General features: G+C 45.1%; 1 protein-coding gene across 1 annotated transcript; it reads right to left on the bottom strand.

Annotated features, from left to right (window-relative positions):
- Window positions 1–1,137: 1,137 nt before the first annotated feature.
- Window positions 1,138–25,960, bottom strand: COX5B (cytochrome c oxidase subunit 5B). Its single transcript, XM_077454250.1, has 4 exons — window positions 25,775–25,960; window positions 7,929–7,999; window positions 4,365–4,464; window positions 1,138–1,323 (listed from the first exon to the last, which is right to left on the bottom strand). The coding sequence occupies exons 1-4, from the start codon at window positions 25,884–25,886 to the stop codon at window positions 1,211–1,213; spliced, it is 396 nt and encodes a 131-aa protein (XP_077310376.1). The 5' UTR covers window positions 25,887–25,960; the 3' UTR covers window positions 1,138–1,210.
- Between the last annotated feature and the right edge of the window lie 1,968 nt (window positions 25,961–27,928).

Below are 27,928 nucleotides of genomic sequence, written 5' to 3'. Positions count from 1 at the left end.
TAGATCGTAATTGCAGTGTGTCAGACTGACATGCACGCCCCCAAATTTTTGAAAGCTCATTGATTTATAACCACCCTGGCCAATATGTCCCTTTGGCAAGGTTCTGTGCTCAACATCCATCTATGGAAAGTAAAAATCTGCACACCACACCGAAAGGGGTAAATGCTTGGACCAGTAACAGCAGTTTTACTTGTCCGATCCTCTGTATTCACCTATCCAATGCAGGGCTATGCATTTCACTTTATGACATCAAAGCAACTTTGGCTGCCACAGCATATGGGAGAAGAGGCTGTGAGACCAGTCTTGCAGCAGGGAGGGCAGGTGCAGAAGACTGGGTAACAAGCCACTTTTTCCAGTACACTAGACCTAAGTGAGAATCTAGAATACAGGGACAGCCCCTCTGCAAGAAGATTTCCTTCCTGCCCCAGCATTCAGCGTTAGGTTGTTGCCTACTTTTTTTGAGGTTTACTTTAGTAGGTGACCATCCCATCTCTGACCCAGTGCAGTTCACTCTGAAAGCAGTGAGGTTTTTTTTGGAGGTGGTAGCCAGGGAGGAAACTGCCTGAATTTGCTGAATTCAACATACACACAGCTTGGGATTTCAGTGCAGCAGACACCACAGGGGAGATTTGCTAAAACTGGTGCAGATGTGCATAACAAATCAGCTTCTAACTTCAGCTTGTTCAAATATGCTTTCACAATAAAACTTAAAAGCTGATTTGTTACTATGCACAGGCGTACCAGATTCTGTGCGCACCCATTTTAGTAAATCTCCCCCATGTCAGCACACTGGATTTAGGCAGCAAGACAGCATTTTTCTACAGCATTTAACAGGAAAAAACAGCTAACTGCATGTATTGAAAAGATGTATTTTTTATTCTGCCTAAACATACACTTTGAGCAAAAAACTGCTGAAATGAAGTGACAATGATACATAATCTGTGTACAAACTAGATTTTCTTCGTAGTGGGCTTAACTTGTGTTCTTGATGATCACTGTACCACTATGTTCATTTGTATTAAACCATTCCTACATTTTAACTTTCCTACTGCCCAACACAACACTTTCCTGCTAGCCTGCCCAACAAAAGAACATGTATTAAAAAAAAAAAAAAAAAAAAAAACACAAATAGTCACATTTAACAGGTCAAGACTTTAATAATAAAATGTTCTGGGTTTAATAAGATAGACAGTATCGCAAGTCACACATGTTAGTGTGGAAGCTCTTTGGGCACAAGCTTGTAATGAGAGCCACACTCTGGACAGCGGTTCACTTCTCCCGCATGGATCCAGAACCAGTTAACTGCAGTATTGTCTTCTTCACCTACAAAAAAAGAAAAAAGGACAAAGAATATTACATCCATAGAAGCACTAGAGAGTTGCACTTCCTCAGCAAAGCTCACATCTAACAGACATGTAAAGGAGGAGTACACAGCATGGCACTGTAGTTAGCATGGAGGTCTCACCATAAGCCTGTGGGCAATTCCTCCAACCAGCACCCACCTATAAATTAAGGTAGAACTATAGCCAAAAACGAATTTTGGATAGAGTAGGGAGAGTTATAACCAGTCAGATTTTTTTCTTTTCCATTTGTGTCCTATTGCAGAGATATCCCTTTACTTCCTGTCCCATAGCCAAAACAGGAAGTGTGATAAAATCCCTTCAAATTAACCACTTTACAACCGGCGCACGACGATGTACGTCCATTTTTTGGAGAGATCTAATGGCAGCAGCTCCATCTCTTCAGGTGGCAGGCGAGGTGCCACCCCACCCCTCCCGCCACTCTCCAGAGCCGATCAGGTCCTATCTGTGCCTGGGTATAGAGACGAGTGAGGCTAAGATGACCCCCCACTCGTCTATACCATAGGAGGGCGGAAGAGACGTCAAAACGTCACTTCCGCCCATACCTCTTAAAAAGGCACATTTTTAAATGTCATTTTTTCAAATGACTTTTATTGCATTTAAGTCCAAATATGAGATCTGAGGACTTTGACCCGAGATCTCATATTTAAGAGGACTTGTCATGCTTTTTTCTATTACAAGGGATGTTTACATTCCTTGTAATAGGAATAAAAGTGATTTTTTTTTATATATAAAAACAGTGTAAAAATAAAAAAAATTCTTTAAACCCTCCGTCCCAACGGGTTCGCACGCAGAAGCGAACGCATACGTGAGTAGCGCCCGCATATGAAAACGGTAGTCAAACCACACATGTGAGGTATTGCTGCAATCGGTAGAGCAAGAGCAATAATTCTACCCCTAGACCTCTAACGCAAAACATGCAACTGGTAGAATTTTTTAAATGTCGCTTATGGAGATTTGAGGGTAAAAGTTTGACGCCATTCCACGAGTGGGCGCAATTTTGAAGCGCGACATGTTGGGTATCAATTTACTTGGCGTAACATTTTTCACACTATAAAGAAAAAAAAAATGGTGCTAACTTTACTGTCTTTTTATTCAAAAAAGTTATTTTTTTCCAAAAGTGCGCTTGCAAGACCACTGCGCAAATACGGTGTGAAAAAATATATTGCAATGACCGCCATTTTATTCTCTAGGGTGTTAGAAAAAAAATAAAAAAAAATAAAAGTCCATCGTAACCGATTCAGTGAAGTTGCCTGTCCCCTTAGCAGAAAAACATCCCCAAACCGCGAGTATGGTGTTCTTGGGGGGCATAGGCAGCATTCCCTCCTCCAACCATGGCGATTTGAGATGATGCCAAAGGGCACGATTTTGGTCTCATCTGATCACACCACTATCACCCAGTTCTCCTCTGGCTCATTCAGATGTTCATTAGCAAACTTCAGACAGGCCTGTACATGTGCTTTGAGCAGGGGGACATTGCGAGCGCTACAGGATTTCAGTCCTTCATGGCATAGTGTTACCAATTATCTTGTTGACTATGGTCTCAGCTGCCTTGAGATCATTGACAAGATTCTCCCATGTAGTTCTGGGCCGATTCTTTACTGATCTCATGATCATTGAAACGCCACAAGGCGAGATGTCGCATGGAGCCCCAGACCTATGGAGATTGACAGCCAATTTGGGTTTCTTCCATTTGTGAATAATCGCAACAACTGCTGTCGCCCTCTCAGAGTTGCTTGGCAATGATCCTTTAGTCCATTCCAGCTGTGTAGGTCTACAATCCTTGGACAGTTTTGTTCCTGGCCATGGTGGAGAGATTGGAATCTGATTGTGGACGTGTCTTTTATACAGGTAACAACCTGAGATTAGGAGCACTCCCTTTAAGAGAGTGCTCCTAATCTAGGCTTGTGACCTGTACGGAAGACACCTGGGAGCCAGAAATCTTGCCGATTGATAAGGGATCACATACTTATTTCACTCATCAAAATGCAAATCAATAAATAACTTTTGAAATGCGTTTTTCTGGATATTTGTTATTCGGTCTCACTGTTCAAATAAACCTACCATTAAAATTATAGACTGATCATTTTTGTCAGTGGGCAAATGTACATTTTTCCCTCCTATGTATTCTGCTGCATTTTTTTTTTACCAAAAAGCGTATATTAAAAAAAAAAAAAAAAAAAAAAAAAAAAAAGTTATAGATCTACAAACTATGATATTTTTATTTACTTATTTTTATTTGTAATGACAGCGATCAGCATCTTCTAGCAATGACTGCAATATTGTAGCCAAATTGGTCGCTTGTCACTTTTTGGGGACAGTGCTAAACGATTTGTACTGTCACTGTACCAACACTGGCTAGGAAGGGGTTATCAAGGGTGAAAAAAAGGGTCAGTGTGGAGGTGCTTTGACTAGGGGATGACATTTATCTATGTTCCTATTTTGCAGGAACAAAGGATCAATACCTTCCCTTCTGACAGAACAGCAATCTGCCTTGTTTTCATAGGCAGATTGCCATTCTGCCTGTGTACTGTCTAATCGCAGGTGTCGGTGGACATAGAGTTCACTGTACCTGCCGCTAAGCTCCTGTTGTGTGATCACAGTGGGAGTAGGTTGCTGGCGGCCCGTGCCCCAGACCCAGCAGTGTCAGATCACGTAATAGGTACCAGAGTGGCCATCTGCCTCAGTATATGCATGGTGGGCAGTCCACAAGTGGTTAATCACACGCACACACACCAAAAAAAAAAAAAAGCCCTGGGGAGGACACTTAATGTGGACCGATTTATTGCTGTACATACAGAGGACTATGAATTTAAACTGTTAAATTTTTTAGGCAAGGTAGCCAAAAAAAATAAAAAAAATTGCGGTCAATACTAAAGTTTCAAAGAAATGAATTTCTAGCAACCAGATTCTCTCCCGTTACATTTCTAGCACACACTATTTTTATTTTTAAATTCATATTAAGCAACCAAGTCAGATTTTAGAGTTGGCACCAGTACTTACAAATACAACCAACAATTCTCTGTTTGTTGACGGAGGGCACAATATGGGGGTTCTCCTTCGTCCCTGGACGTCCTACCTTTGGCAGAATGTCGTATGGATCCTTTCAATTTAAAAGGAAAACAAAAACTATCATTTATATAGAAGAAAGTCATCAATGTAGAGCAATTGTCTTTAAACTGCAGGCCTTTGCTTGCCATTATCCAACAAACCCTTGGGGCACTATTATTGATACAAGGCATAATTTCACCAACAGAAACCAATGGGGGCAGGGCAAAAAAAAAAAAAAAAAAAAAAAAAAAAGAACACCCACCCCCCCCCCAATCAGGGCCACTAATCCTCCCCTCAATACTAAAGAGGGACATCTCTCTTATGCCAGGACATTTTCTACTCCTATTGGTCACACTGGCCCTACCAAAGTCTGAAAAGTAAACTTGCCCTCAATTTAGAAAGTTTAGAGACCCAATGATGGGATATAAACCCCATCCATGTTCATACTGTATTCCTCATAGAAGACAATATAGTATTGATAAATGCAGGAGAAAATGGATTCTAATGACACAAGACTAAAGTACAGTTTAACCACTTGCCGACCGCCGCACGACGATATACGTCGGCAGAATGGCACGGGCAGGCATATGGGCGTATATATAAGTCCCTGCCTGCCCGCGGGTGGGGGGCCCGATCGGGCCCCCCCCCGGTGCCTGCGGCGGTCGGCATTTCTTCGAGAGCGATCCGGGATGAGGGGGCGGCCATTCATTCATGGCCACCCCCTCGCGATCGCTCTCGACGAATGGAAATCCCCCGTGACATCACTTCCTCTCCTGTAATGTAAACACAGGAGAGGAAGTGATGTATTCTCTCCTCCGTGTCGGTATTTTCCGTTCCGACACGGAGGAGAGCGGATCGGTGAGTTGCACCAACACTCTACACACACAGTAGAACATGCCAGGCACACTCACACCCCCCCTTTACCCCCCGATCACCCCCCCAATTACCCCTGCCCCCCAGTCACAGTGACACCAATGTCATTTTTTTTTTTTTTTTTTTTTTTTGCATTGGTGTCATTTGTGACTGTAATAACTGTTAGGGCAGTTAGAGTTAGCCCCCTTTAGTTCTAATGTACCCCCCTAACCCCCCCAATAAAGGTTTAACCCCGTGATCACCCCCCGTCGCCAGTGTCACTAAGGCTGGGTTCACATTGCAGCGGTTTATGAGAACGAATGTGATTCGCACCGCACTGCAGTGCAAATCACATCCGATCTCTGTGCGATTCGAGTTCAGCCATTCGCCGCACCCGCCACACCCGCCGCAAATTCGCACGGGACCCTTTTTTTGGCCCGCAGCAGAATCGGATCGCATGGGTGTTCACACCATGCGATCCGAGTTTGCAGATCGCACTGCGATATGCGAACTGATCTGGGGGTGTCAGTAACATTTCACTGACACTCCCAGCAGTTCGCATAGGGCAGTGTGAACTGCCGCCGGGAGGCATGCGATGCGGGAACCCGCCGCGGATTCGCGGCGTTTCCGCATCGCTCCAGTGTGAACCCAGCCTAATAAGCGATCATTTTTCTGATCGCCGTATTAGTGTCACAGGTGACGCTAGTTAGGCAGGTAGGTATTTAGGTTCGCCGCAGCTTTTTATAGCGCCAGGGACCCCCATATACTACCGCATAAAGCCCCCTGATTTCCCCCTAGTTAACCCTTTCACCAGTGATCACCATATAACTGTTACAGGTGACGCTGGTTGGTTAGTTATTTTTTTATAGTTTCAGGGCACCCGCCATTTATTACCTAATAAAGGTTTAACCCCCTGATCACCCGGCGGGTGTCATTTGTGACTAATAACTGTTAGGGCAGTTAGGGTTAGCCCCCTTTAGTTCTAAGGTACCCCCCCAATAAAGGTTTAACCCCGTGATCACCCCCCGTCGCCAGTGTCACTAAGGCTGGGTTCAGATTGCAGCGGTTTGAGAACGGATGTGATTCGCACCGCACTGCAGTGCAAATCACATCCGATCTCTGTGCGATTCGAGTTCAGCCATTCGCCGCACCCGCCGCAAATTCGCACGGGACCCTTTTTTTGGCCCGCAGCAGAATCGGATCGCATGGGTGTTCACACCATGCGATCCGAGTTTGCAGATCGCACTGCGATATGCGAACTGATCTGGGGGTGTCAGTAACATTTCACTGACACTCCCAGCAGTTCGCATAGGGCAGTGTGAACTGCCGCCGGGAGGCATGCGATGCGGGAACCCGCCGCGCATTCGTGGCGTTCCCGCATCGCTCCAGTGTGAACCCAGCCTAATAAGCGATCGTTTTTCTGATCGCTGTATTAGTGTCACAGGTGACGCTAGTTAGGCAAGTAGGTATTTAGGTTCGCCGCAGCTTTTTATAGCGCCAGGGACCCCCATATACTACCGCATAAAGCCCCCTGATTGCCCCCTAGTTAACCCTTTCACCAGTGATCACCATATAACTGTTACAGGTGACGCTGGTTGGTTAGTTATTTTTTTATAGTTTCAGGGCACCCGCCATTTATTACCTAGTCTCACTAGTGTACCCCTAAATTTAGGGGTGTCTACTTTCCAAAATGGGGTCATTTGGGGGGGGTTTGTGCCATCTTGGCATTTTATGGCCTTCAAAACTGTAACGCCCTTAGAAAGCCTGAAGGCGGTGCTTGGTTTTCGGGGCCCCGTACGCGGCTAGGCTCCCAAAAAGTCCCACATATGTGGTATCCCCGTACTCAGGAGAAGCAGCAGAATTTATTTTGGGGTGTCATTTCACATACGCCCATAGCATGTGTGAGCAATATATCATTTAGTGACAACTTTGTGTAAAAAAAAAAAAAAAATTTTTTTTTTGTCATTATTCAATCGCTTGAGGCAAAAAAATAAAATATTCAATGGGCATAACATGCCTCTTATCAATTTCCTTAGGGGGTCTACTTTCCAAAATGGGGTCATTTGGGGGGGTTTTGTACTGCCCTGCCATTTTAGCACCTCAAGAAATGAGATAGGCAGTCGTAAACTAAAAGCTGCGTAAATTCCAGAAAACGTACCTTAGTTTGTAGATGTGACAACTTTTGCGTAAACCAATAAATATACAATTATTGACTTTTTTTTTACCAAAGACATGTGGCTGAATACATTTTGGCCTAAATGTATGACTAAAATTGAGTTTATTGGATTTTTCTAATAACAAAAAGTAGAAAATATCATTTTTTTTCAAAATTTGCGGTCTTTTTACGTTTATATCGCAAAAAATAAAAATCGCAGAGGCAATCAAATACCATCAAAAGAAAGCTCTATTTGTGGGAAGAAAAGGACGCAAATTTTGTTTGGGTACAACATTGCATGACCGCGCAATTACCAGTTAAAGCAGCGCAGTGCCAAAGTGTAAAAAGACCTCTGGTCATTTACCAGCAAAATGGTCCGGTCTGAAAGTGGTTAAATGACAAAATATAAACAAAACTCTCAAAAAACCAAGCTACCTTTCTCGATCATATTTCTGAAACAAAAAAAACTTGCAACTTCAAAAATACAGCTTTTTATCATTCTGAATTACCTCTCCTCTCTTCATAGCCTCCAAAACTTTCCTTTCTAGTCCAGTGGCCTGCTCTTCATCAGTGGGAATACCTTCAGAGAGATATATTTGCATTTTAGACAAAACAATCTCATAAGTGAAATAAATCATAACCATTAACTTTTTTTATACAATACAAATGTTAACTGACAGTCACAAATGACACACACACACACACACATAATTTTTCCACTTTTTTAAAAAAAAAAGTCTGTCCTAATGAATCCTGACTTTATAGCTATTACTATTAGAAATGTAAGCATATTACGTTAATTCCAGTGACCAATTCCTGACATCCTTTTATGCATGGTTAACCTGTCACCATTCAGCATGAAATGGAGCTTCGTTATGTAGCATGAGGTAATATATTCTGCTGCTGCCGCCACATCCCTCACCTTGTTGTGGCAATGCTGCATCACCAACATATTAAAGTGAATGGGACTGTCGGTGAAGCAACATCAGGTCAGAGGAGCCTCTGCAGGACAGAAATGAGAGTCGCTCTTTAACCACTTAAGGACCGCCGTATTGCCATTATACGTCATCGCAATGGCACAGGCAGGCACAAGCACATAGATGTACGTGCCTGCCTTCCAGCGGGTGGGGGGTCCGATCGGACCCCCTCCCGCTGGATACGGCGGTCCGTTTCCCTCCAGGAGCGATCCGTGATAAGGGGATGGCCGTTGGTTTCTGGCCACCCCCTCTCGATCGCTCCTGGCCAATGACGAACTTCCTCCCACTGTGTATTGTTTACACAGGAAGGAGGAAGTGATGTCATTCTCCTCGGGGCGGTCTTTTTGACCGGACTACGAGAAGACTAAAAGTAAGTGCAGCAAAACACTACACTGACACATAGGTACACAAACCCCCCCCGACCCCCCCCCCCCCAGTCACAGTGTCACTGATTGCATTGATCATTTCTTTACTGATCAATGCATTCAGTGTCAGTTGTAAAAGTAAAAACTGTCAGGGCAGTTAGTGTTAGGTCCAGGGTAGCCCCCTATCACCCCCCCAATAAAGATTTAACCCCCTGATTGCCCCTAGTTAACCCTTTCACCCCCTTTTGCCAGTGTCACTAAGCGATAATTTTTCTGATCGCTGCATCAGTGTCGCTAGGTAGCTAGTTATTTTTTTAGGTTCACCGCCAGGTACCCCGATATACTACCCAATAATGGTTTTAACCCCCTGATTCCCCCTAGTTAACCCTTTCACCAGCGATCACAGTATAAGTGTCACTGGTGACGCTGGTTAGCCAGTTAGTTATTTAGGTTCCCCGTCAGGTTTTTATATAGCGCCAGGGACCCCCATATACTACCTAATAAAAATTTGAACCCCCTGATTGCCCCTAGTTAACCCTTTCACCAGTGATCACCGTATAAGTGTTACGGGTGACTCTGGTTAGTTTGCTTTTTATAGCATCAGGGCACCCACCATTTATTACCCAATAAAGGTTTAACCCCCTGATCACCCGGCGGGTGATATCAATTAGGTTTTAGGGTCAGGGTCTGCGTCGCCCCAGGCAGCGCTAGGTTAGTGCCAGTACCGCTAACACCCACGCGCAAAGCATACACCTCCCGTAGTGGTATAGAATCTGAACAGATCAATATCTGATCAGATCTATACTAGCGTCCCCAGCAGTTCAGGGTTCCAAAAAAACGCATTGTTAGCGGGATCAGCCCAGATACCTGCTAGCACCTGCATTTTGCCCCTATGCCCAGCCCACCCAAGTGCAGTATCGATCACTGTCACTTACAAAACACTAAACACATAACTGCAGCGATCGCAGAGTCAGGCCTGATCCCTGCGATCGCTAAGTTTTTTTGGTAGCATTTTATATTTAAATCCGGAAGGCAGTGCTTGGTTTTCGGGGTCCGGTACGTGGCTAGGCTCCCAAAAAGTCCCCCACATGTGGTATCCCCGTACTCGGGAGAAGCAGAATTTATTTTGGGGTGTAATTTGACTTCTGCCCATAGCATGTGTGAACAATATATCATTTAGTGACAACTTTGTGCAAAAAAAAAAAAAAAAAAAAAGTTTGTAATATTCCCGCAACTTCTGGCAAAATATAAAATATTCCATGGACTCAACATGCCTCTCAGTAAATAGCTTGGGGTGTCTACTTTCCAAAATGGGGTCATTTTGGTGTGTTTTGTGCTATTTTGGCATTTTATGGCCTTCGAAACTGATAGGTAGTGAGGAGTTAAATCAAAAATTTGCACCCTTAGAAATCCTGAAGGTGGTGATTGGTTTTCAGGGTGCCGTGCGCGACTAGACTCCCAAAAAGTCCCACACATGTGGTATCCCCATACTCGGGAGAAGTAGCGGAATATATTTTGGGGTGCAATTCCACATATAACCATGGCATGTGTGAGCAATATATCATTTAGTGACAACTTTTTGTAAACTTTTATTTTTTATTTTTTTTGTCATTATTCAATCCCTTAGGACAAAAAAAATAAATATTCAATGGGCTCAACATACCCATCAGCAATTTCCTTGGGGTGTCTACTTTCCAAAATGGGGTCATTTGGGGGGGGGGGGGGGGGGGTTGTACTGCCCTGCCATTTTAGCACCTCAAGAAATGAGATCGGCAGTCATAAATTAAAAGCTGTGTAAATTCCAGAAAATGTACTCTAGTTTGTAGACGCTATAACTTTTGCGCAAACCAAAAAATATACGCTTATTGACATTTTTTTTTACTAAAGACATGTGGCTGAATAAATTTTGCCCTCAATGTATGACTAAAATTTAGTTTATTCGATTTTTCTTATAACAAAGAAGAAAATATATTTTTTTCAAAATTTTCGCTCTTTTTCCATTTATATCGCAAAAAAAAAAAAAATCGCAGAGGCAATCAAATACCATCAAAAGAAAGCTCTATTTGTGGGAAGAAAAGGACGCAAATTTCGTTTGGGTGCAATATTGCATGACCGCGCAATTACCAGTTAAAGCAGCGCAGTGTGAAATTGGAAAAAGACCTCTGGCCCTTAAGGTGTTTATTGGTCTGGGGCTGAAGTGGTTAATTTTTTTTTTTAAATAGGAGTGGATTTAAAATCAAGCCTTTTTACTAGTGATTTAAACCAAATCCTCATTATTAAAAACAGAACTAAACCCTCCTTATCCTTTCACAGCCAGAGATGGTACCACACTGGCTTTTATTTAAATACGCCGTTGCTATGGTGCTGCCCATGTGAAATGCCTGAACGATTTGCCAACAAAAAGTGTGTGGCAACGGTCACAGTCAGCAGAGGCATGCCTTAAATGTAGCATACGCTAAACATGCAAGATTAATACACTGCAGAAAACATTGCTCTATTTAACTACTTCCATACCAGGCCTATTCTGGCACTCATCTACATGTAAAAAGCATATTTTGGCTAGAAAATTACTCAGAACAGCAGCGGAAGCCAATGAGTCATTTGGTGCCAATGAGGACAGATGGCAAATTCCTTCCTATGTCATGTCCCAAGGTCCACCCAGGAAGTAATGGAAACTTTTTTTATTTTTTATTTTTTATTTTTTTAATACAGCCAGTTGGACACCAAGGATTACTGAAGTGTTTAAGGATTCCAACTGAGGTGGTATGTGTGCAAGCGGATCGTTCCACATCCTTCCCTTTGACAGGAGTAATCAATTGATTTGGATTAGATCTTCGTTTACCCTTCATTGGGTTAAGCCTGTTTGACTCACGGCCATTGGTCTGCGAGTCCATCACTACTGGTAAGAGTACCCCACCTCTATTTTTATGAAGATATTCATCAGAATGTTGGATCAACCTTAGAACATAATCAGAAGCCATGCAGAGATTTGAATAGAATATTTTTACACACACATTTTACATGTTACCAATATCTCTGTTCAATACATTTTATATTTTACCTATTGTCTCTGCACAAAAAGTATCAGTCCTACGGAGCTCATCGCTGGGATGCCTCGAGCGGCTGACGTGATCTCCGAGCGGCTAATCTTTGGCGGACTGAATCGTACAACTTCGGGTTGTCATAACGAGTCGATACTTCCGGCTGTGGCTTTGAACTCCCAGAGCGTCCGACAGCAGTGTTTGGAGACAGCGGTAACCCTGAACGGTGTTACTATAATATTTTAATTGCCTAAACCAGTACAACGATCTGGGGGAATTCTGTCACACAGTGAGAAATAGGAGAGTACACCCATCCATCACTGATCCCATAGTGAGCACTATACCCTGCCTTTCATCTTTGGACATCAGTTCACCCAGAAGATCAGGACCTGAGGTGGCGTTAACCCCTTGTGATCCGACTCTTTTGAATATAAATCAAATACAATATTGCCAGTGTTTCAATTCACACAAGGTTTGATAATCATTATGGATTTCTTTTTTCACAGACATTTGTGGATAAGTTCCAGAGTTTGTGTGTGCGCGTTTTTTTAGCATTCAATAAATGACTATTTTATGTACTATATGTATAGGTCTCTTTAGTGCACTGGTTTTTATTTATATCCAGCTGCGAATGGCTATTCTCTGGATGCAGTCAAAGTAAGCAAGTTCTTTAACGTTTATAGACTGACATTGAGAGTACCTGAACCTCCTTCCCAACCCTCCGATCCCAAGTTGAAAGACTGTTCAATGGTTCGCGTTTTTGCAAATAAAATCCATTCAAGTGGATCTATTGTCAGTCTCAAGTTACTGGGCCATCTACAACTGGACATCCGCTAGACATGCAACAAGGAGAACAGAAGGTAACAGTAAGCCCAAAAATAACCAGCAGCTCCTTCGGGGGTTAGTGCTACATGTGGGTGCCTGTCGTCCGGGATTTTACCGTTCCCTTGCAAAAAGGAACTGTACACGTGGTAAAGCAAGGACAGAGGGTTGCGTTTTGTAATTGCGCCATCTTTACTTGGACTTTCACTGAGGTGCGCAAGCGTGGGAGGGGCCCTTGCCGAAAAGCCAGCAAAGTTGCGCAACCTGAGCATCCCAGGATGAGGAGTCTGAGTTGTTCATTCCTGCACGAGGCACCGCAAGAGAAACTTAATAGCAAGGGAGAGAAGCAGCCCAGCGCTCCTTGTGGCCGTAAAGCCGGATCGTCCGTACGCCGTCCCTGGCAGATCATCTTGAAGAGGATACCCACAGATAGACACAGGAAAGCTCCGGGTGTTACTGGAAACCGTCAGCCCGCAGGGGAGTCATCGCAGAGTTCGGGGAACCGCTCTGGTTCGGATGAGGGAGACGACTGGCACTTTGAACCCAAGTTGCTGTGAGTACTCTTCTAAACTTTTTGCTAGAGGCTGGTAGTTAAGCCATGCTAAAAAAAAAAAAAAAATATAAAAAAGGAACTGCCCGATTATGACGAGGCCAATCAGGCATCCGAGACGGTTAGAATAGGCGGGTGGCAAGAGTATGGGGTTGGAATTCCCCTATGTTTCAAGGGACATTATGACCGTCATTGAAGAAAACCGTGAGGCCTGGTACAAGGACGATGTTTGGAGCCATTTAAAAGTACCAAAGCCGCTCCAGAAAACTGGAGTTAGACCTCAGATATAGGGCTCCTCCCTCCTGGAAAGGAAACATGTCTACCCAAACAGTACCGCCGGAAGGCTCTGAAAGACATAACACTAACAACGTCAGTAAACATCCTCCCCACCAATCTAAACAACCCTGGGTGGTAAACCAGGCTGTCCTGGAAGACTCCTAGAAAAATAAAAAAGTTACCGGTAAGTCTAACTCCGGTTTTCTCCTATCATCTTCCAGGACAGCCTCTGAGATGAGCAAGGAACTCACGTTGTCAGGGCAGGACCACTGCCTGGAGGACCTAGCATCCAAAAGTCTGTTCCTGGTCAGACAGTAAATCCAGACAGTAATGTCTTGCAAACGTAGAGTAGCTGGACCAAGTTGCTGCCTTGCAGATCTCCAGTGAGGCGCCAGCCCTCTCTGCCCATGAAACAGAAACCGCCCTGGTAGAATGTGCCTTTACTAAGGGAGCCTGCTTCCCCTCTAACTCATAAGCCTTAACGATCGTCAATCTTATCCATCTGGCGATAGACGATTTGGACGCCTTGCAAGCACCCACAAAAATTAACAAAAAGCGCTTCAGACTTCCTGAAGCTCTTAGTGGCTTCCAAAAAAAAAGTCAGCAAGACAATGTCTCGAGTCCTATGAAATCTGGACACTACCTTAGGGAGAAAACTAGGGTCAGTCTTAAGCCCCACCCTGTCCTCTAAAATTAACAAAAACGGCTCCCTAATCGAGAGAGCCTGCAGATTACTCACCCTTCTAGCTGAGGTGATCAAAAAACTGTCGTAAGCACTACCCATTTAAGGGATGCCTGCTCAGAGGGATCTCGGGTCAGGGACCTAAGGACCAAGGACAGATCCCAGGTAGGGAAGGTCCTTAACTTCACTGGCCTGGATCTTGCCAGAGAGTTGAAAAAATTTGATAGGATTCTGCTGGAGAGAGGTCTGAAGAAAAACACTTAGGGTACCGATGGACCCAGCTCTACCCCCGCCTGAAGGAAATTCAGGACCGCCGGGATTTCAGAATGCTTAACTCCCTTTTCCCACAACCAGGTGTCAAATCTTTTCCCTATCTTGGTATAAATTGCCCTAGTTCCCGGCTTACGACATTCCAACAAAGTTTTAACCACTCTGAGAAACCCTGTGATCTTAGGAGCTGTTCCTCAGATACCAGGCCATAAGATTGAGTCTGAGGATGTAGAATGGGCCCCGAGACACCAAATCCTCCCTGACCAGAAGAGATAATGGGGGATGAATGGCCAGTTTCTTCAGACTGGCAAACCAGGGTCTCCTTGGCCAAAAGGGTTCCACTAAGATGAGGTCTGTAGTTTGTCAAGAACTTCTGCAGAACCTCCACCATCATCCTTATTGGTGGGAAGGCATAAAGCCCAAATTGCCAAAGATTGGCAAAGGCGTCTATCCCCCTGGCCTGATCCTGCGGGTGAAGGAAAAAGAATTGTTTTACTTTTTTTGCTTTCTGCGGCAAATAGGTCCATCACCGGCTGACCCTCGCATAACACAATCTTCTTGAACACCCCCCTGTTGAGGGAGCACTCGTCCTGACATACCCTCTGCCGACTGAGAAAAATCGGCCAGCGAATTCTGAGAGCCCTTCAGATGAATCGATGATATTAAGGACAAGTTCCTCTCGGCCCAGCAAAAGATTGTTTGCTATGGCCTGCAGCGCAGGGCTTCTGGTCCCCCCCTGCTTGTTCAGATAAGCTACAGTTGCCGCATTGTCCAACTGAGCCTGAAAAATCACACCCCTCTATCTGGGACTGGAAAGCTTCTATTGCTTTCAAAATTGCCAAAAGCTCCCTCTGGTTTGAGGAGCGGCCTGCCTCTACTTCCGACCAGGCCCCCTGAGCTAAGGCGCCCTCCAGGTGGGCCCCCCAACCAAACGCACTGGCGTCGGTCGTGACCACAACAACGGCTTGTCGGGACCAGAGAAGACCCTTGTCCAAGTTGACCTGGGCCTGCCACAACCACAGCGATTTCCTCACCGCGGAGGACAGGGGCATAACCTGATCCAGACTCTGCTCACTGCCGTCCCAATAAGGGAGCATGAGACTTGCAAAGGGCGCTGATGATGCCTTGCCCATGCAACCGCTGGAAAACAAGACCTCCTCAGTCCCAGGACTCTCAACCTCCCATATCCAGGCTTCCCGACCGGATTGAAGCTGGGCTACCGCCTGCTCTAACTTCATGATCTTTTCCCCCGGGAGAAACACTCATCTCTACCGAGGAGATCCTGTACCCCAGATACAGAATCTCCTGCGAAGGGGTCAACTGGGACTTTTCCTGGTTGATAAGCCACCCCAGCGCCCGCAGGAAAACCAATGCCTCCTGCCAGTCTCTCCAGCTGCTGGGCCAACTGGGCTATAAACAGGAGATCGTCCAAATATGGCAGGGCAGGGCTTGACAAATTTGCTTAGAATCTAGGAGCCAGTTATTTAAATCCTCTGCCCAGCACCCAGAACTGCATGTCTGGGGCATCGAACAATAACAATTGCTCATGCCTGATGCCAAGAGAAAGACAATATTTAAAAAAAAAAAAAAAAAATAAATCAAGTTTTGTTTTGTTACAAGATTTTGCAAATACGTTTTTTTTCTCCTTCACTGATGTGCTTTGATAGGCTGCACTAATGGGCACTGATGGGGCAGCATTGAGGTTGGAACTGATGGGCACCAATAGGCAGCACTGAAATGCCACTAATGGGAACTGGCAGGTGGCACTAACTGGCATTGGCAGGCGGCAATAACTGGCAGGTGGCAATGGTTGGCACTGGCAAGTGGCACTAACTGGCATTGGCAGGTGGCATTGGATTGCACTGGCAGGTGGAACAGCTGATAGTGTAACTGAAACTGAATGCTCCCTGCAGTGCTGCACTGTGTGAAACTGTATGGAGAGAGAGGAGCCGACATTCAGCGTGATGTCAGAGGTGGGCGGGACCCAGCAGCTATCCAAGCCAATGATTGGGCTGCTTAAGGGGAGGGGCCACATACACGTATCGGCCCGCCCAGATCCCATTGGCTGTTGCTGAAAAGCTGGGTCCAGCCAACCCCGACATTCAGCCTCAATTTTGACAGCTCCTCTCTACACAGTTTCACACACTGTGGCGCTGCTCTACCAACAGTGTGTAGAGAAGGGAGTAGGATGTCAGAGGCTGCTGAGCTGCTCTCTTCCTGCTCCATCCCGACTACCAGACAGTGCTCCGTGTCTGGAGGCACCTGTCAGTGTCAAAAACCCAGGCGTCAGGGCACAATTTCTAGTCGCAACAGCGATCCTTGAGTGAACCCATGTCATCAAAGGCCAAATCCATCTTTTTAGAGATTTTGGCCAAAGGGGCATCAGGTTTGGGGACCTTGCTCCAGGGATGCACCGCATCTGTCTCAAAAGGGAACCTCCGTTTAAGGCTGCCTGAAAAAAAAAACTGCCTCTTTTCCGGCTGCTCCCACTCCAGCAAAATCGCTTCAATCAATGATTTATGCACGGGGAATACCCTGTCTTTCTGCGCACTAGACCCCTGATACATAAGGTCGTGCTTGGAAAGGTGGACCTGCTCTTCCCCTGATTTCCAGAATGTCGTATATCGCTTTAAGAAGGTCACCCACATCGTCCAAAGATAACTTGTATCTTGACACCCTAGAGGACTCTTCCTCTCCCTCAGACTCGGAAGTTGACCCTGTCCGTGAGGAGGCTAGTGATCTTGGTACCCTCTAATTATCCCCCTCCTCCTCCTCCTGACTCGGCTCAGATAAAAGGAAGGCATGCTGACTGCCCTGGGTAAGGACAAAGAGGTACCCTGCATCCTATCCATCATACTTTTAAAAGACTGGAAAGTAGATGCAATTTCGTCCTTTAGGGATGTCAAGATTTTGTGACAAGCTGCCACAGAGTCCTCCTTGACGAGACTACTGACACACTCGAGGCAAAGCAGCTTCTCCCAACCGTTGCCCAACTTAGCCCCACACATGGCACATTTCTTTCTAATGAACATTATCTGGGCTCTATTCTGTTTGACCTGAAAAAAAAAAAAAAAAAAAAAAAAAAAAAAAAAAAAGGCTCCCATTAGAATACCACCCCTGACACACCACTGTGCTTAAGGGTATGCCTAGGAAGTGTCCCCCCCTTAAAGGTTCCCCATCCTGGGAGGGTTACTACGGTCAAAAATTACCCCTCCACCCCCCCAGTGTAAGACCTGGTCTGCCCTCACCAAGCTTACCTGGGAGGTGCCCGAGCCTGCCGAACCGGAGTCCACTTGCACCACTGTGCCCTCCATAGTTCCTGTGTTCGCTCAGTCTCCCTGAGCCTTTATACTGCTCCAGATAACCCTACAGCCACATGACTGCGCCCTGGAGACTGGAACAGGTCCCGCGGTGCCCCCTGATGACGCGATTCTAGCGGAAGTGCGTCTCACACTTTGGAACGCAAAAGCTCCGCCCACTCACAGTTCGTTCCTACGGCTGCAAAGCTCCTGCCAGTACTCGGAAAACGCCAGCCAGTGGATCCGAACGTCTCCTGCCCGCCATCCGACCAGCCAGGTACGAGCGGTTTGTGAGATAGTGGGGAGATTGCCGTGCATCAGGGTCCCATTCTCTCCGAACGTTTGATGGCAGCAGAGGCTGCTAGCGACCCTCCCCTCCCCCTTAACGGACCGAGGTGTGCTATGGGCTAGGTCCACCAGGTGCTCCCCAGAACACCCCTGAGATATTAGCTCCCCTGTTAGTTCCGACATGCTCCTTCCCATCCGGTAGGAAACAAAAACTGGAGGGCCTGGAGGACCACTCTTATCTGATTGGCAAGACGCATTTTCCTGTCCTGGAGGGAGGAGCCCTATATCTTCTCAGAGGCTGTGCTGGAAGACGATAGGAGAAAAGGCTTTTTCACCGGAGCTTTATGAACGGTTTGTCGTATGTCTACGGCATTGGAGTTACGGTCGGCACATCTATGAGGACAAAGTGGTGATCTGCAGAACGGAAAGGCAGTGCTGTGTACTTTATCACTACCGTGGATGCACAGGGGAAAGATTTGACTTTGCCTGATCCCTGCTTTTACTAGTGAACTGTTCCCGAGTCAAGACTTTAAAATTTGCAAGGAGGGTTTCTCTTGGTCTTTGCCTCTTTGAAATTTCTCTTCAAACTATTGAACTTTGGGGTAGTCAGAGTCAGTCACACAGGAAATGGAACATCCACCGTGTCAACAATACTTGAGCTGTTTTAGGTTAAAGACTGCACTTCAGCAACGCGTACCACTAGGTACTGTTAGTTAGTACGCAATAAGTACTGTTTTACAGGGAAAAAAAAAAAAAAGTTTTAGAAATTTAAGAGGGTTTTAGAAGTTAGAGAGGAATTCACGGAGATTGGTGGAGTCCTGCTTTCTAACAGTTCGGTGTAAGATATTGTACATCTGTGCTTTTCTTTTCCAGGATTCACTGGAGAGCATCTGTCAAACCACTGGAGAATTGGTGGGTTAGATAGACAGGCTTGGGTGGTAACTAATGTAAGATAATGCTGTGTTGTTGCAGTGTGTACAGTGTAAATTTTACCATCGCTTCCCCCCCCCCCCCCCCATTTCCCACCCCAATTCAGGTACGGTTTTGTTTTTTTAGGACCAGTTAGTTCTGGGGTTCTTTTTTCTGTCTTTCCCAGACAGTGGGGACATTGTCTAAATAAGTGGGGGGGAGTGTAGTGGCAGGCTCTTGAAGAGCACGCGCTATGTGTTTTTCAAACTTAAAATTTCAACCAAGCTACAGTTTGGTTTGGGTCTATTGTTCCAAGTTTGACTTCTGTGTCAGTCTGACTGGGTTGCAAGATGTTCAGCCTGGCCACAGGGGGCAATGTCTCTTGTGGCAGGCGTGGAACTATGGTCTGGTCAGGCGCTTAAGTTACTCTTTCGGAGCCAGGTCAGTGGGACTGGCCCTCTAGCTGTGCCCTCTGGGAGAGGGTATTTAAGATACGGATGTCAAATGGTTCGGGGTTCTGGTCCAGTATGATGTGCTGACTACTTGGTCCTCCTGACCAACAGCCCCCAGGAAGGCTATGGCCTGGGGTCCGGATCCACCCGACTTTAATGCCTTGGGAAAGGCTAGCCTGAGGCAGAAAAAAAAAAAAGGATTCTGAGGTGGTTGGGTACCGTCTCAGGTTCGGGAGAGACCCATTGTACTTCAAGCATTCCAGGGGAGGACTCTTGTTAAGAAAACCAAATGCACACGTGGTGTTCTTCTAAAGAGCCTGGAAGGGCTGAAGTAACCAAGAGAATCCGGTCTTGTGGATATGGCCAAGGGGGCTGAAAGATCCAGGTATCCTACAGCTTAGTTTCCTACGTGTTCTGCAACAACGTCTGCGACAGACTTTCTTCCTGAATAAGCACCTTGTTGGCTGCTAGACCTTATGAGAGGGGGACTGTCCAACCTGAGTGTTCATCCAGCCGCAAATGGCTATTCTCTGGATGCAGTCAAAGTAAGCAAGTTTTTTAACATTTATAGACTTTGACATTGAGAGTACCTGAACCTTCTTCCCAACCCTCTGATCCAAAGTTGAAAGACTGTTCAATGGTTCGAGTTTTTGCAAATAAAATCCATTCAAGTGGATCTATTGTCAGTCTCCAGTTACTGGGTCATCTACCACAGGACATCTGCTAGACGTGCAACAAGGAGAACTAGGGATGCACCGAAATTTCGGCCGCCGAAACATATATCGGCCGAAAATGGCCTTTTCGGCATTTTGCTGAAAGAGAATTCTTGCCGATAATGGCGCCGAAAATCGTGCATGCGCAGTAGCGGTGGGAGAAACTTCGGATGACATCACTCGTTCTGTGGGCGGCTTGCACGTTCCTCGCAGATAAGACGCTGCACTCGTAAGCACGTTCCCTGCTGGAGACGCTGGCACCTTCCCCGCGGACGCTGCTGGGACCCGAGAGACGCCTTCATAGAGGGCTACACATAGCATACTAAAGAACAGTGGGCACTGTCCCTCCTGGATGGCTACCTTTACTACTATTCGCCGGTGAGCAATGCATTGCCTTTTTGCCTTAAACTGCCAAACAATTTATTTTACTATACTACTGAAACTGTCATAGCAGTCAAAATGTATTACTTTCGCTTTTGTGCCATGCAGTATGATATTAAATATGTCTGTCTGTACTACAGTACATCTGACGTAGCAAAAAAAATAAAAAAAGTTATATAAAACTGATTTGAAATGGAATGGCATGCTATTTATTCTGTAGTACTAGTATACTATAAAATGTATGCCCTTGTTGTCATTGAATTTGTCATTTTGGTATAGTATAGCACGCTGACATGACAGCAAGCACATGATTTTTTAAAACATGAAAGTACGCAATATGATATATTATATTTAATAACTATATATTATATATTTTATTGTGTACTGTCATGTTTCAACAAATCATGTATAACTTAATACTACGCTGACAAATGCAATGACAACAAGCGCATGAAGTTACAGTATATTATACTGCAGAATGGCTCAAAAAAATTAAACATAGCATGCAATTGCAATTTGCATGCAAGCAATCCATTCCATTCCATTTGCAATGAAATTTAATCAGTGCAATTATATTATCTTTTTGGTACAAGTCAGATGTAGTGCAGACATTAACTACCTTGCATGGCAAGAGCTGCAGCCTTAAAAAAAAAAAAAAAAAAAAAAAAGTGATAGTTTGTTATTTTTTAAAGCTGCCTCCTGGGGTTTAGCTTTTAAATAGATTTTGTCCTTTTTCTTCTTTTCCCCTCTCAGATTTCACTCCCACTATAGATCATTCTATGCTATTATTCTGCGCTACCAGCAAAGATGGACCATGTCTGCAGTGTGGAAATATTTTAAAGTTTCTGATTAAGACCCCAAATTTGCAATCTGTAGTCTTTGCTCAGCAGAAATTTCAAGAGGGGGTACAGTGCCAAGGCATTTTTCAACAGGTTTGATACACCACTTGAAAACACGACATCCAGTTCAGCATTCAGATTACAAGAAAACAGTGCCACTTCCAAAAAGTGACTCAGGCTCAACACCATCTGTGGCCACGGTCTTTAAAAAGGTAAAAAAAATTGCAAGTGACAGTCCTAAAGCTCGTGCCATAACAGATAAAATTATGGAATTTATTGCATTAGATGACCAGCCATTCTCTGTTGAGGAGGACATTGGATTCCGTAGGCTTATGCAACATATTGAGCCGCGTTACTCACTACCAAGCAGACGCTACTTTGCAGATACCCGTCTACCTGAATTGTTTTGCAGTGTTAGAAAACACGTTCAAGAGCTCATGACTACCAACATCATAGCAATCAGTTTGACTACCGACATTTGGAGTTCAGACGTCAGTCCAACGAGCATGCTTAGCCTGACAGCGCAGTGGATAGATGACAAATTTCAATTGCAAAACATCCTACTTAACGCACGCGAGTTTGTTGGATCACATACTGCAGCAGCAATAGCTGACACTTGACATCCATGCCCGACACTTGGCACATTGAGAAGTCTAAAGTGCATTTGATTGTCCGAGATAATGCGCGGAACATGGCAAAGGCAATGGAGGACAGTGAACTTAAAAGCATACCGTGTATGGCACACACGCTGCAATTGGCTGTGAATGAAGGATTGCTGAGTCAGCGCATCATATCTGATATTGTATCAAAAGGAAGAAAAATTGTGGGTCACTTTATGCATTCCCCGCTTGCTTATTCCAGATTACAAGCTTTACAGATACCGCTTGGAATGTCACCGAAACGACTGCAGCAAGATGTAGCCACTCGTTGGAACAGCACCTACTATATGCTGCAAAGTCTTTGAACAAAAGCGTGTTTTAGCTGCATACATTGCAGATTACAAGCTGCCGGCAACACTGAGTGCACATCAGTGGATGTTAGTTGAAAATAGTTTGTCTCTTCTATCTCCATTTGAACAGTTAAAAGAGATAAGCTCAACTAATGCTTCCATTTCTGAAGTTATTCCCTTGATTGCCGCACTGAAGCGTCTGCTAGGAAAAGAGATAGAAACAGACCATGGCGTAAAAATGGCTAAAACCACTCTACTGGAGGCTGTTACCAACCGGATTCAAGACACCGAGTCCAACCCTCAGTACTGCATTGCAACAGTTCTAGATCCTCGATTTAAAGAGCATTATTTTAATGTTGAGAAAAAGCAGCGTGCACGGGAAATGATACAGGCACAAATGGAAGTGGTGGAAGCATCTGGTGAAGGAGTTTTGAGGTGTAGCACAGAGGAAAGTGAGAAGAAACGGTTGCATACAAGTGAAGAGGAACACGCTCCCTCCATATCTGATATGTTTGAAGAAATTTTACATGAATGCACCCCGGTCCATAGCAGTGCAGCAACAAGTGCAGCTACCCATTTATTTAGCTGAACATCCTATCGCCAGAAGTGACAATCCCCTTGTGTACTGGCGCATCAACAAAACGTTTTATTTTGCTTGCACAGATTGCACGCAGATATTTATCTGCCCCAAGCACCAGTACAGAGAGTGAGAGGCTATTCAGTCTAGCATCTCATTCTTGACAAGAAGAGAAACCGTCTCTCCTGTGAGAAAGCGGAGCAACTTTTGTTCTTAAAGCCAAATCTGCCACTTATACTGAAATAGATTTATAAATCCGTAGCATAGACCAATTCCTTTACCATGTTGTTGAACATAGTAAATGAATTGGCATTGGACAATTGGAACATACAACATAGTATGACTATGACTGACTACCAGTATGTTCCAGTTGTCTAGTTGTGCCATACTGCCATTAGTTGCTTGTTCATTGTAGTAGTTCTACAGTTTTTTTGCACTTCATCAATTTAAGAGATCTCCAGTTTTAGTACTGTACACACACATCATACATAGTTTGTTGCTGTTGGGCCAAACTATATCTCTCCCTAAGCTTTCAGCCTGCTGCATGTGCAAAACGATGTCCTGTATCTGTGGCGGTCTACATATTCCAGTACTATACCACACTGTGTTCCAGATATGGGCGGAGACTTCCAGAAACAGACTAGTCTACATTGCTTGCTGTGATTGCCTGAGCACCGCTGCTGTAGACCAGACTGTAGACTGTGTTCCAGGAGGTTTCCGCTCATACCCGGGGGCTGGAAAACAGCGTGGCCTACTGTATGACTATGTATGTAACCCGCAGCTACATACATACACTTATCGCAAATGCAGCCGCTGACACCTTAGGGAGAGAGAACTGAATTACTACTAGTTCTTGTGATTTAGGCTGGGTTCACACCGCTGCGATGCGGGAACGCCGCGAATCCGCGGCGTTTTCCCGCATCGCACGACTCCCGCCGGCAGTTCACACTGCCCTATGCGAACGGCTGGGAGTGTCAATGATATGTTAATGACACCCCCAGATCCGATCGCATATCGCAGTGCGATCTGCCGACTCGCACAAGAATCGGATCGCATGGTGTGAACGCCCATGCGATCCGATTCTGTTGCGGACGAAAAAAAGGGTCCCGTGCGAGTTTGCTGCGGGACCGCTGCGAGTTCAGCCATACTATCTGTATGGCTGAACTCGCAGCGCTACGGAGATCGGATGTGATTTGCGGTGCGAATCACATCCGGATCTCCCCCCGCAGCAGTGTGAACCCAGCCTTAAGTTGAAAATTAATAAAGTCTAAGACTCAAAGTCTTCTTAGACTTAGTCATTTTATTTTTATATTATTTCATTTCTTTTTTTTTTATTTATTTTTTTGTTATGGTTCAATGTGCACTGACTGCAGTCTACATCGCAGGATATGCTGTAGTAACTTATAAATTAAATTTTGTATTTTATTTGATTTTATGATTTTATCTTCTGTGTCCACTGTCCAATTTATTTGGGTTGCTTTATTAAAGTACTGTTATTTACATTACTGGACTATTCTTTTATTCATAAAATTAATGATTCAGTTGAATATGAATACTATATGGCAATTTTATATAAATAATTTTTTTTTTAATATATAAAAAAAGCCATTTTCGGCCTAGTGTATTTTTCATTTTCGGCACCAAAAAAACCATTCGGTGCATCCCTAAGGAGAACGGAAGGCAACGGTAAGCCCAAAAATAACCAGCAGCTCCTTCAAGGGTTAGTGCTACATACGTACCACACCTTCCAACATTTTGAGATTGGAATGAGGGACACCTACCAGCAAATGTATGTAGGCATAGGACACGCCCCCTTAAAGCAGAATTTAAAAAAAAAAAAAAAAAAGAAAAAAAAAGTTAATTAAATCCACAAGGGGCTTTTTTTTACCACTACTATTCCTTTATATAGGAATATAAAATTTACAAATGCAGCCATTTATAGTTTAGAAGGGTGGGTTAGCACTGGGAAACATATTTTGAAAGATAAAAAGTGCATTTTATACACACAACTTTATAGATCAGACCAAAATCAGGGACAGTTGGGAGCTATGCACACTGCTCCAGGCAGGGTCAGTAGCACCATGTATAACATATCAATGCCTGGAATTGTTCATCTCAAGACCTCCCGCTCTCTAGTCACCTCCTCCCATGCTCGCATCCAGGAATTCTCCAGAGCTTCTCCTATGCTTTGGAAATCCCTACCTCAATCTGTCTGACCGTCCCCTAATCTATCCATCTTTAGATGATCCCTGAAAACCCTTCTCTTCAAAGATGCCTATTCTGCTTCTAACACTGTTTTACTTCCTCCATCAGCTCATCCCCTCACAGCTATTACCTTTTGTATCAATTGTCCCTTCCTTTTTGGATTGTAAGCTCTAATGAGCAGGGCCCTCCAATTCCTCTTGTATCAAATTGTAATGTAACTTATGTCTACCCTCATGCTGTAAAGCGCTGTGCAAACTGTTGGCACTATATAAAACCTGTAAAATAATAAATTGTGCCCAGGAGGTGTATACATGCATGCGATATAGGGACCTTCTATTGTAGTCTCATTGAGGGGCAGGGATTTAACATGAGGTACAATATATATATATATATATATATATAGGCACTCAGAGGTCAGCCTGTAGGTGTAGGCCCCAGGCCAGGCCCGGTATGTATACAAGGTCACACTGCGCAGTCCCGTGTATTTGACGTAGCCGGGGGTCACGTGCTCACTTCCCAGTCACTGGGATTGGAGTCGCAGTGCAGTACGTGCCGAGGGGCGTGGCCTATGTGCGCCTCACTCACTGACCATTTCCCTCCCCCCCAATCATCGGCAAGTCACCTACAATAACCCGGATTGTGCCCTTCACAAGGGCCACCATGTCACCTACATCCACACACCGTCCATGGGCCGCACACACAGGGACATTCATCACTCAGGTGCTGCACTGAGGGACGGACACACACACAACACACTCACCGCCGCCGCTCATGGCCCTGGTGCAGGCTCTGCTGAGGTACACAGCCCGGGGGACGGAGGCAGAGCGGGAAGCTGCCCGCAGCATTAGCTGACACATTCTCATGGAAGCCATCCTTGCCTGTGTCCGAGCACCTTCAGTCCTGAGGAGACACAGCTCAATGTGAGGGGGCGGTCTCAAGTCTGACCACACCTACTTCCTACACTGCTGACCGTACCAAGTCCCGGACCCCGGGGGGGGAGGGGCAACAAGGAATGTTCCTCATTATGGACAGGCTGGCAGAACGTTCATATATAAAATACGAGTGATTCGCGTAATTATTATGCCAGCACATGGCCCCGTTTGTGGTGCTGTAGATGAATAAAAGCACGACGTAATAATGGTATGAGCCTCTACCCCTCATAGAATGGGCTGGTCCGCTTCTGCTGGTTAAACATTCATAAAGTGACAGCAGGCTGTGTCCCCCTAGAATGAAATACAAAGAAATTGCTCTACAAATAAAACACACTGGCCACAATTCATAATCTAAAAAAAGATTTGGAGTGTGGAACCAATGTCAAGGACAGATAATGTATAATTAGGGTTGTCAGCAGAACAGGAGTGATGGAGAAGGAAGAAATAGGGACAACTAAGAGGAGATTTACCTCACTTCCTGTTCTTTCTATAGCAGAGGAAGTGAAGGGAACCCCCCACCGGGTCGGTCAATGGATCTGTCAAATCCGCCACCCCCTGTCACTCACTCTATCCGCCCACAAGCCCTGCACTTACCCCATTTAGGTCACAGTCAGCTTTGGCTCCTTCCTGCGTCTGTTCCTTGGCGGCTTCACCATGCATCTTTGGCTTCTCTGCAGCTTCCCGCCTCCTTCCCTTGGCGGCCAATACGATTGTTTCACCTCTCGGCCAGTCGGGTCTTAAGATCTGCTTCCTAATTGGCCGGAAAGAGAATCAGAAAGACAATAGTGAATATTAATTTCCTATTGTCACAGAACTGGGTGGGCTCAGGGCGCAATGCTCTGCAGCTCAGAGCCCACCTTTTTTGAAGCTACGGGCTCTAATTGTGCTTCTAAAAAAATAAAAGCCTGATGGAATCCATGCGTCCGGGGCCCCGCATGGAGATTAGGGGCCGGGGGCATGGATTATGGGGACGGCGCCCCTGTACCCGGTATGGACGGGCCATCACTGCCTAAATGTTTCCCAAACAGTCACATTCAAGGGATGCTGTGAATGAATACTGTCACATGTGTTTGTGTTCTCAACCCAACTGTCAAGCCATCAAATGACTGAAACCATTGCTGATCGAATGTGCAGCACCATAACAACTGCAGAATTGTCAGAGGCTAAAATGGCAGCTTCCTTGACTGTAAAGGCCTGGAAAAACATCCTCTGTACTGTAATTAGCTGAAGTATAGTTGCATTACATTCAGCTTGTTGTCAGGTGTTAGTGCCCCTTTAATTGTTATCCTGCCTCTAGTGATATAATGGGTGCAGATAGTGCCTCTCTATATGCCAGCTGTGAGTGGAGCCCAGTGCACTGGGGTATGGGAAAAGGACACCCCTGACCTGCAGAGATGTAGTGCTGTGCTGGAGCTGCTCCTCTAAAATAATAGCTAGATGACTATGTGATGAAGAAGCAGAGCAGCTCCATAGCCCACATGGAGCCAACAGCCAACTAATGTGGGCTCTCCTTACACTTGGCATAGTTGGCAGCATGGGACACGTCACCACCTGCAACCTGTGTCAGAATGTGTGATTGTCCACTGAGCCAAGAGGCAGAAAAATTACATGGATGGTCTGTTGCAGACACTGCGAAGTCGCTGGCAAGTGTGAACAGCTGGAACATGCAAGCCTTTAACCACTTCAGCCCTGGAGGAATTTACCCCCTTCCTGACCAGAGCACTTTTTGCGTTTCGGCACTGCGCCTCTTTAACTGGCAATTGCGCGGCCGTGCGACGTGGCTCCCAAACAAGATTGACGTCCTTTTTTTCCCACAAATAGAGCTTTCCTTTGGAGGTATTTGATCACATCTGTGGTTTTTATTTTTTGCGCCGTAAACAAAAAAGAGAGACAATTTAGAAAAAAACGCATTATTTTTTAGTTTTTGCTATAATACATATCCCCAAAAATATATAAATTTTATTTTTCCCCCTCAGTTTAGG

This window comes from Lithobates pipiens, unplaced genomic scaffold, assembly GCF_037356315.1.
Source record: "Lithobates pipiens isolate NorthernLeopardFrog02 unplaced genomic scaffold, aLitPip1_a1.2 Scaffold_25, whole genome shotgun sequence".
Taxonomy (NCBI): Eukaryota; Metazoa; Chordata; class Amphibia; order Anura; family Ranidae; genus Lithobates; species Lithobates pipiens.
The sequence above is the reverse complement of the archived record's forward strand: the minus strand, read 5'-3'. Positions and strand labels throughout refer to the sequence as shown.

What these genes read in the sequence shown, in the direction of transcription:
- COX5B (XM_077454250.1), bottom strand. Translation starts at nt 25,886, where the DNA reads ATGGCTTCCATGAGAATGTGTCAGCTAATGCTGCGGGCAGCTTCCCGC. An exon ending in AGGCTATGAAGAGAGGAGAG is followed by an intron (nt 4,465 to 7,928) that starts GTAATTCAGAAT and finishes TTAAATTGAAAG; the next exon opens with GATCCATACGACATTCTGCC. An exon ending in GAGAATTGTTGGTTGTATTT is followed by an intron (nt 1,324 to 4,364) that starts GTAAGTACTGGT and finishes CTTTTTTTGTAG; the next exon opens with GTGAAGAAGACAATACTGCA.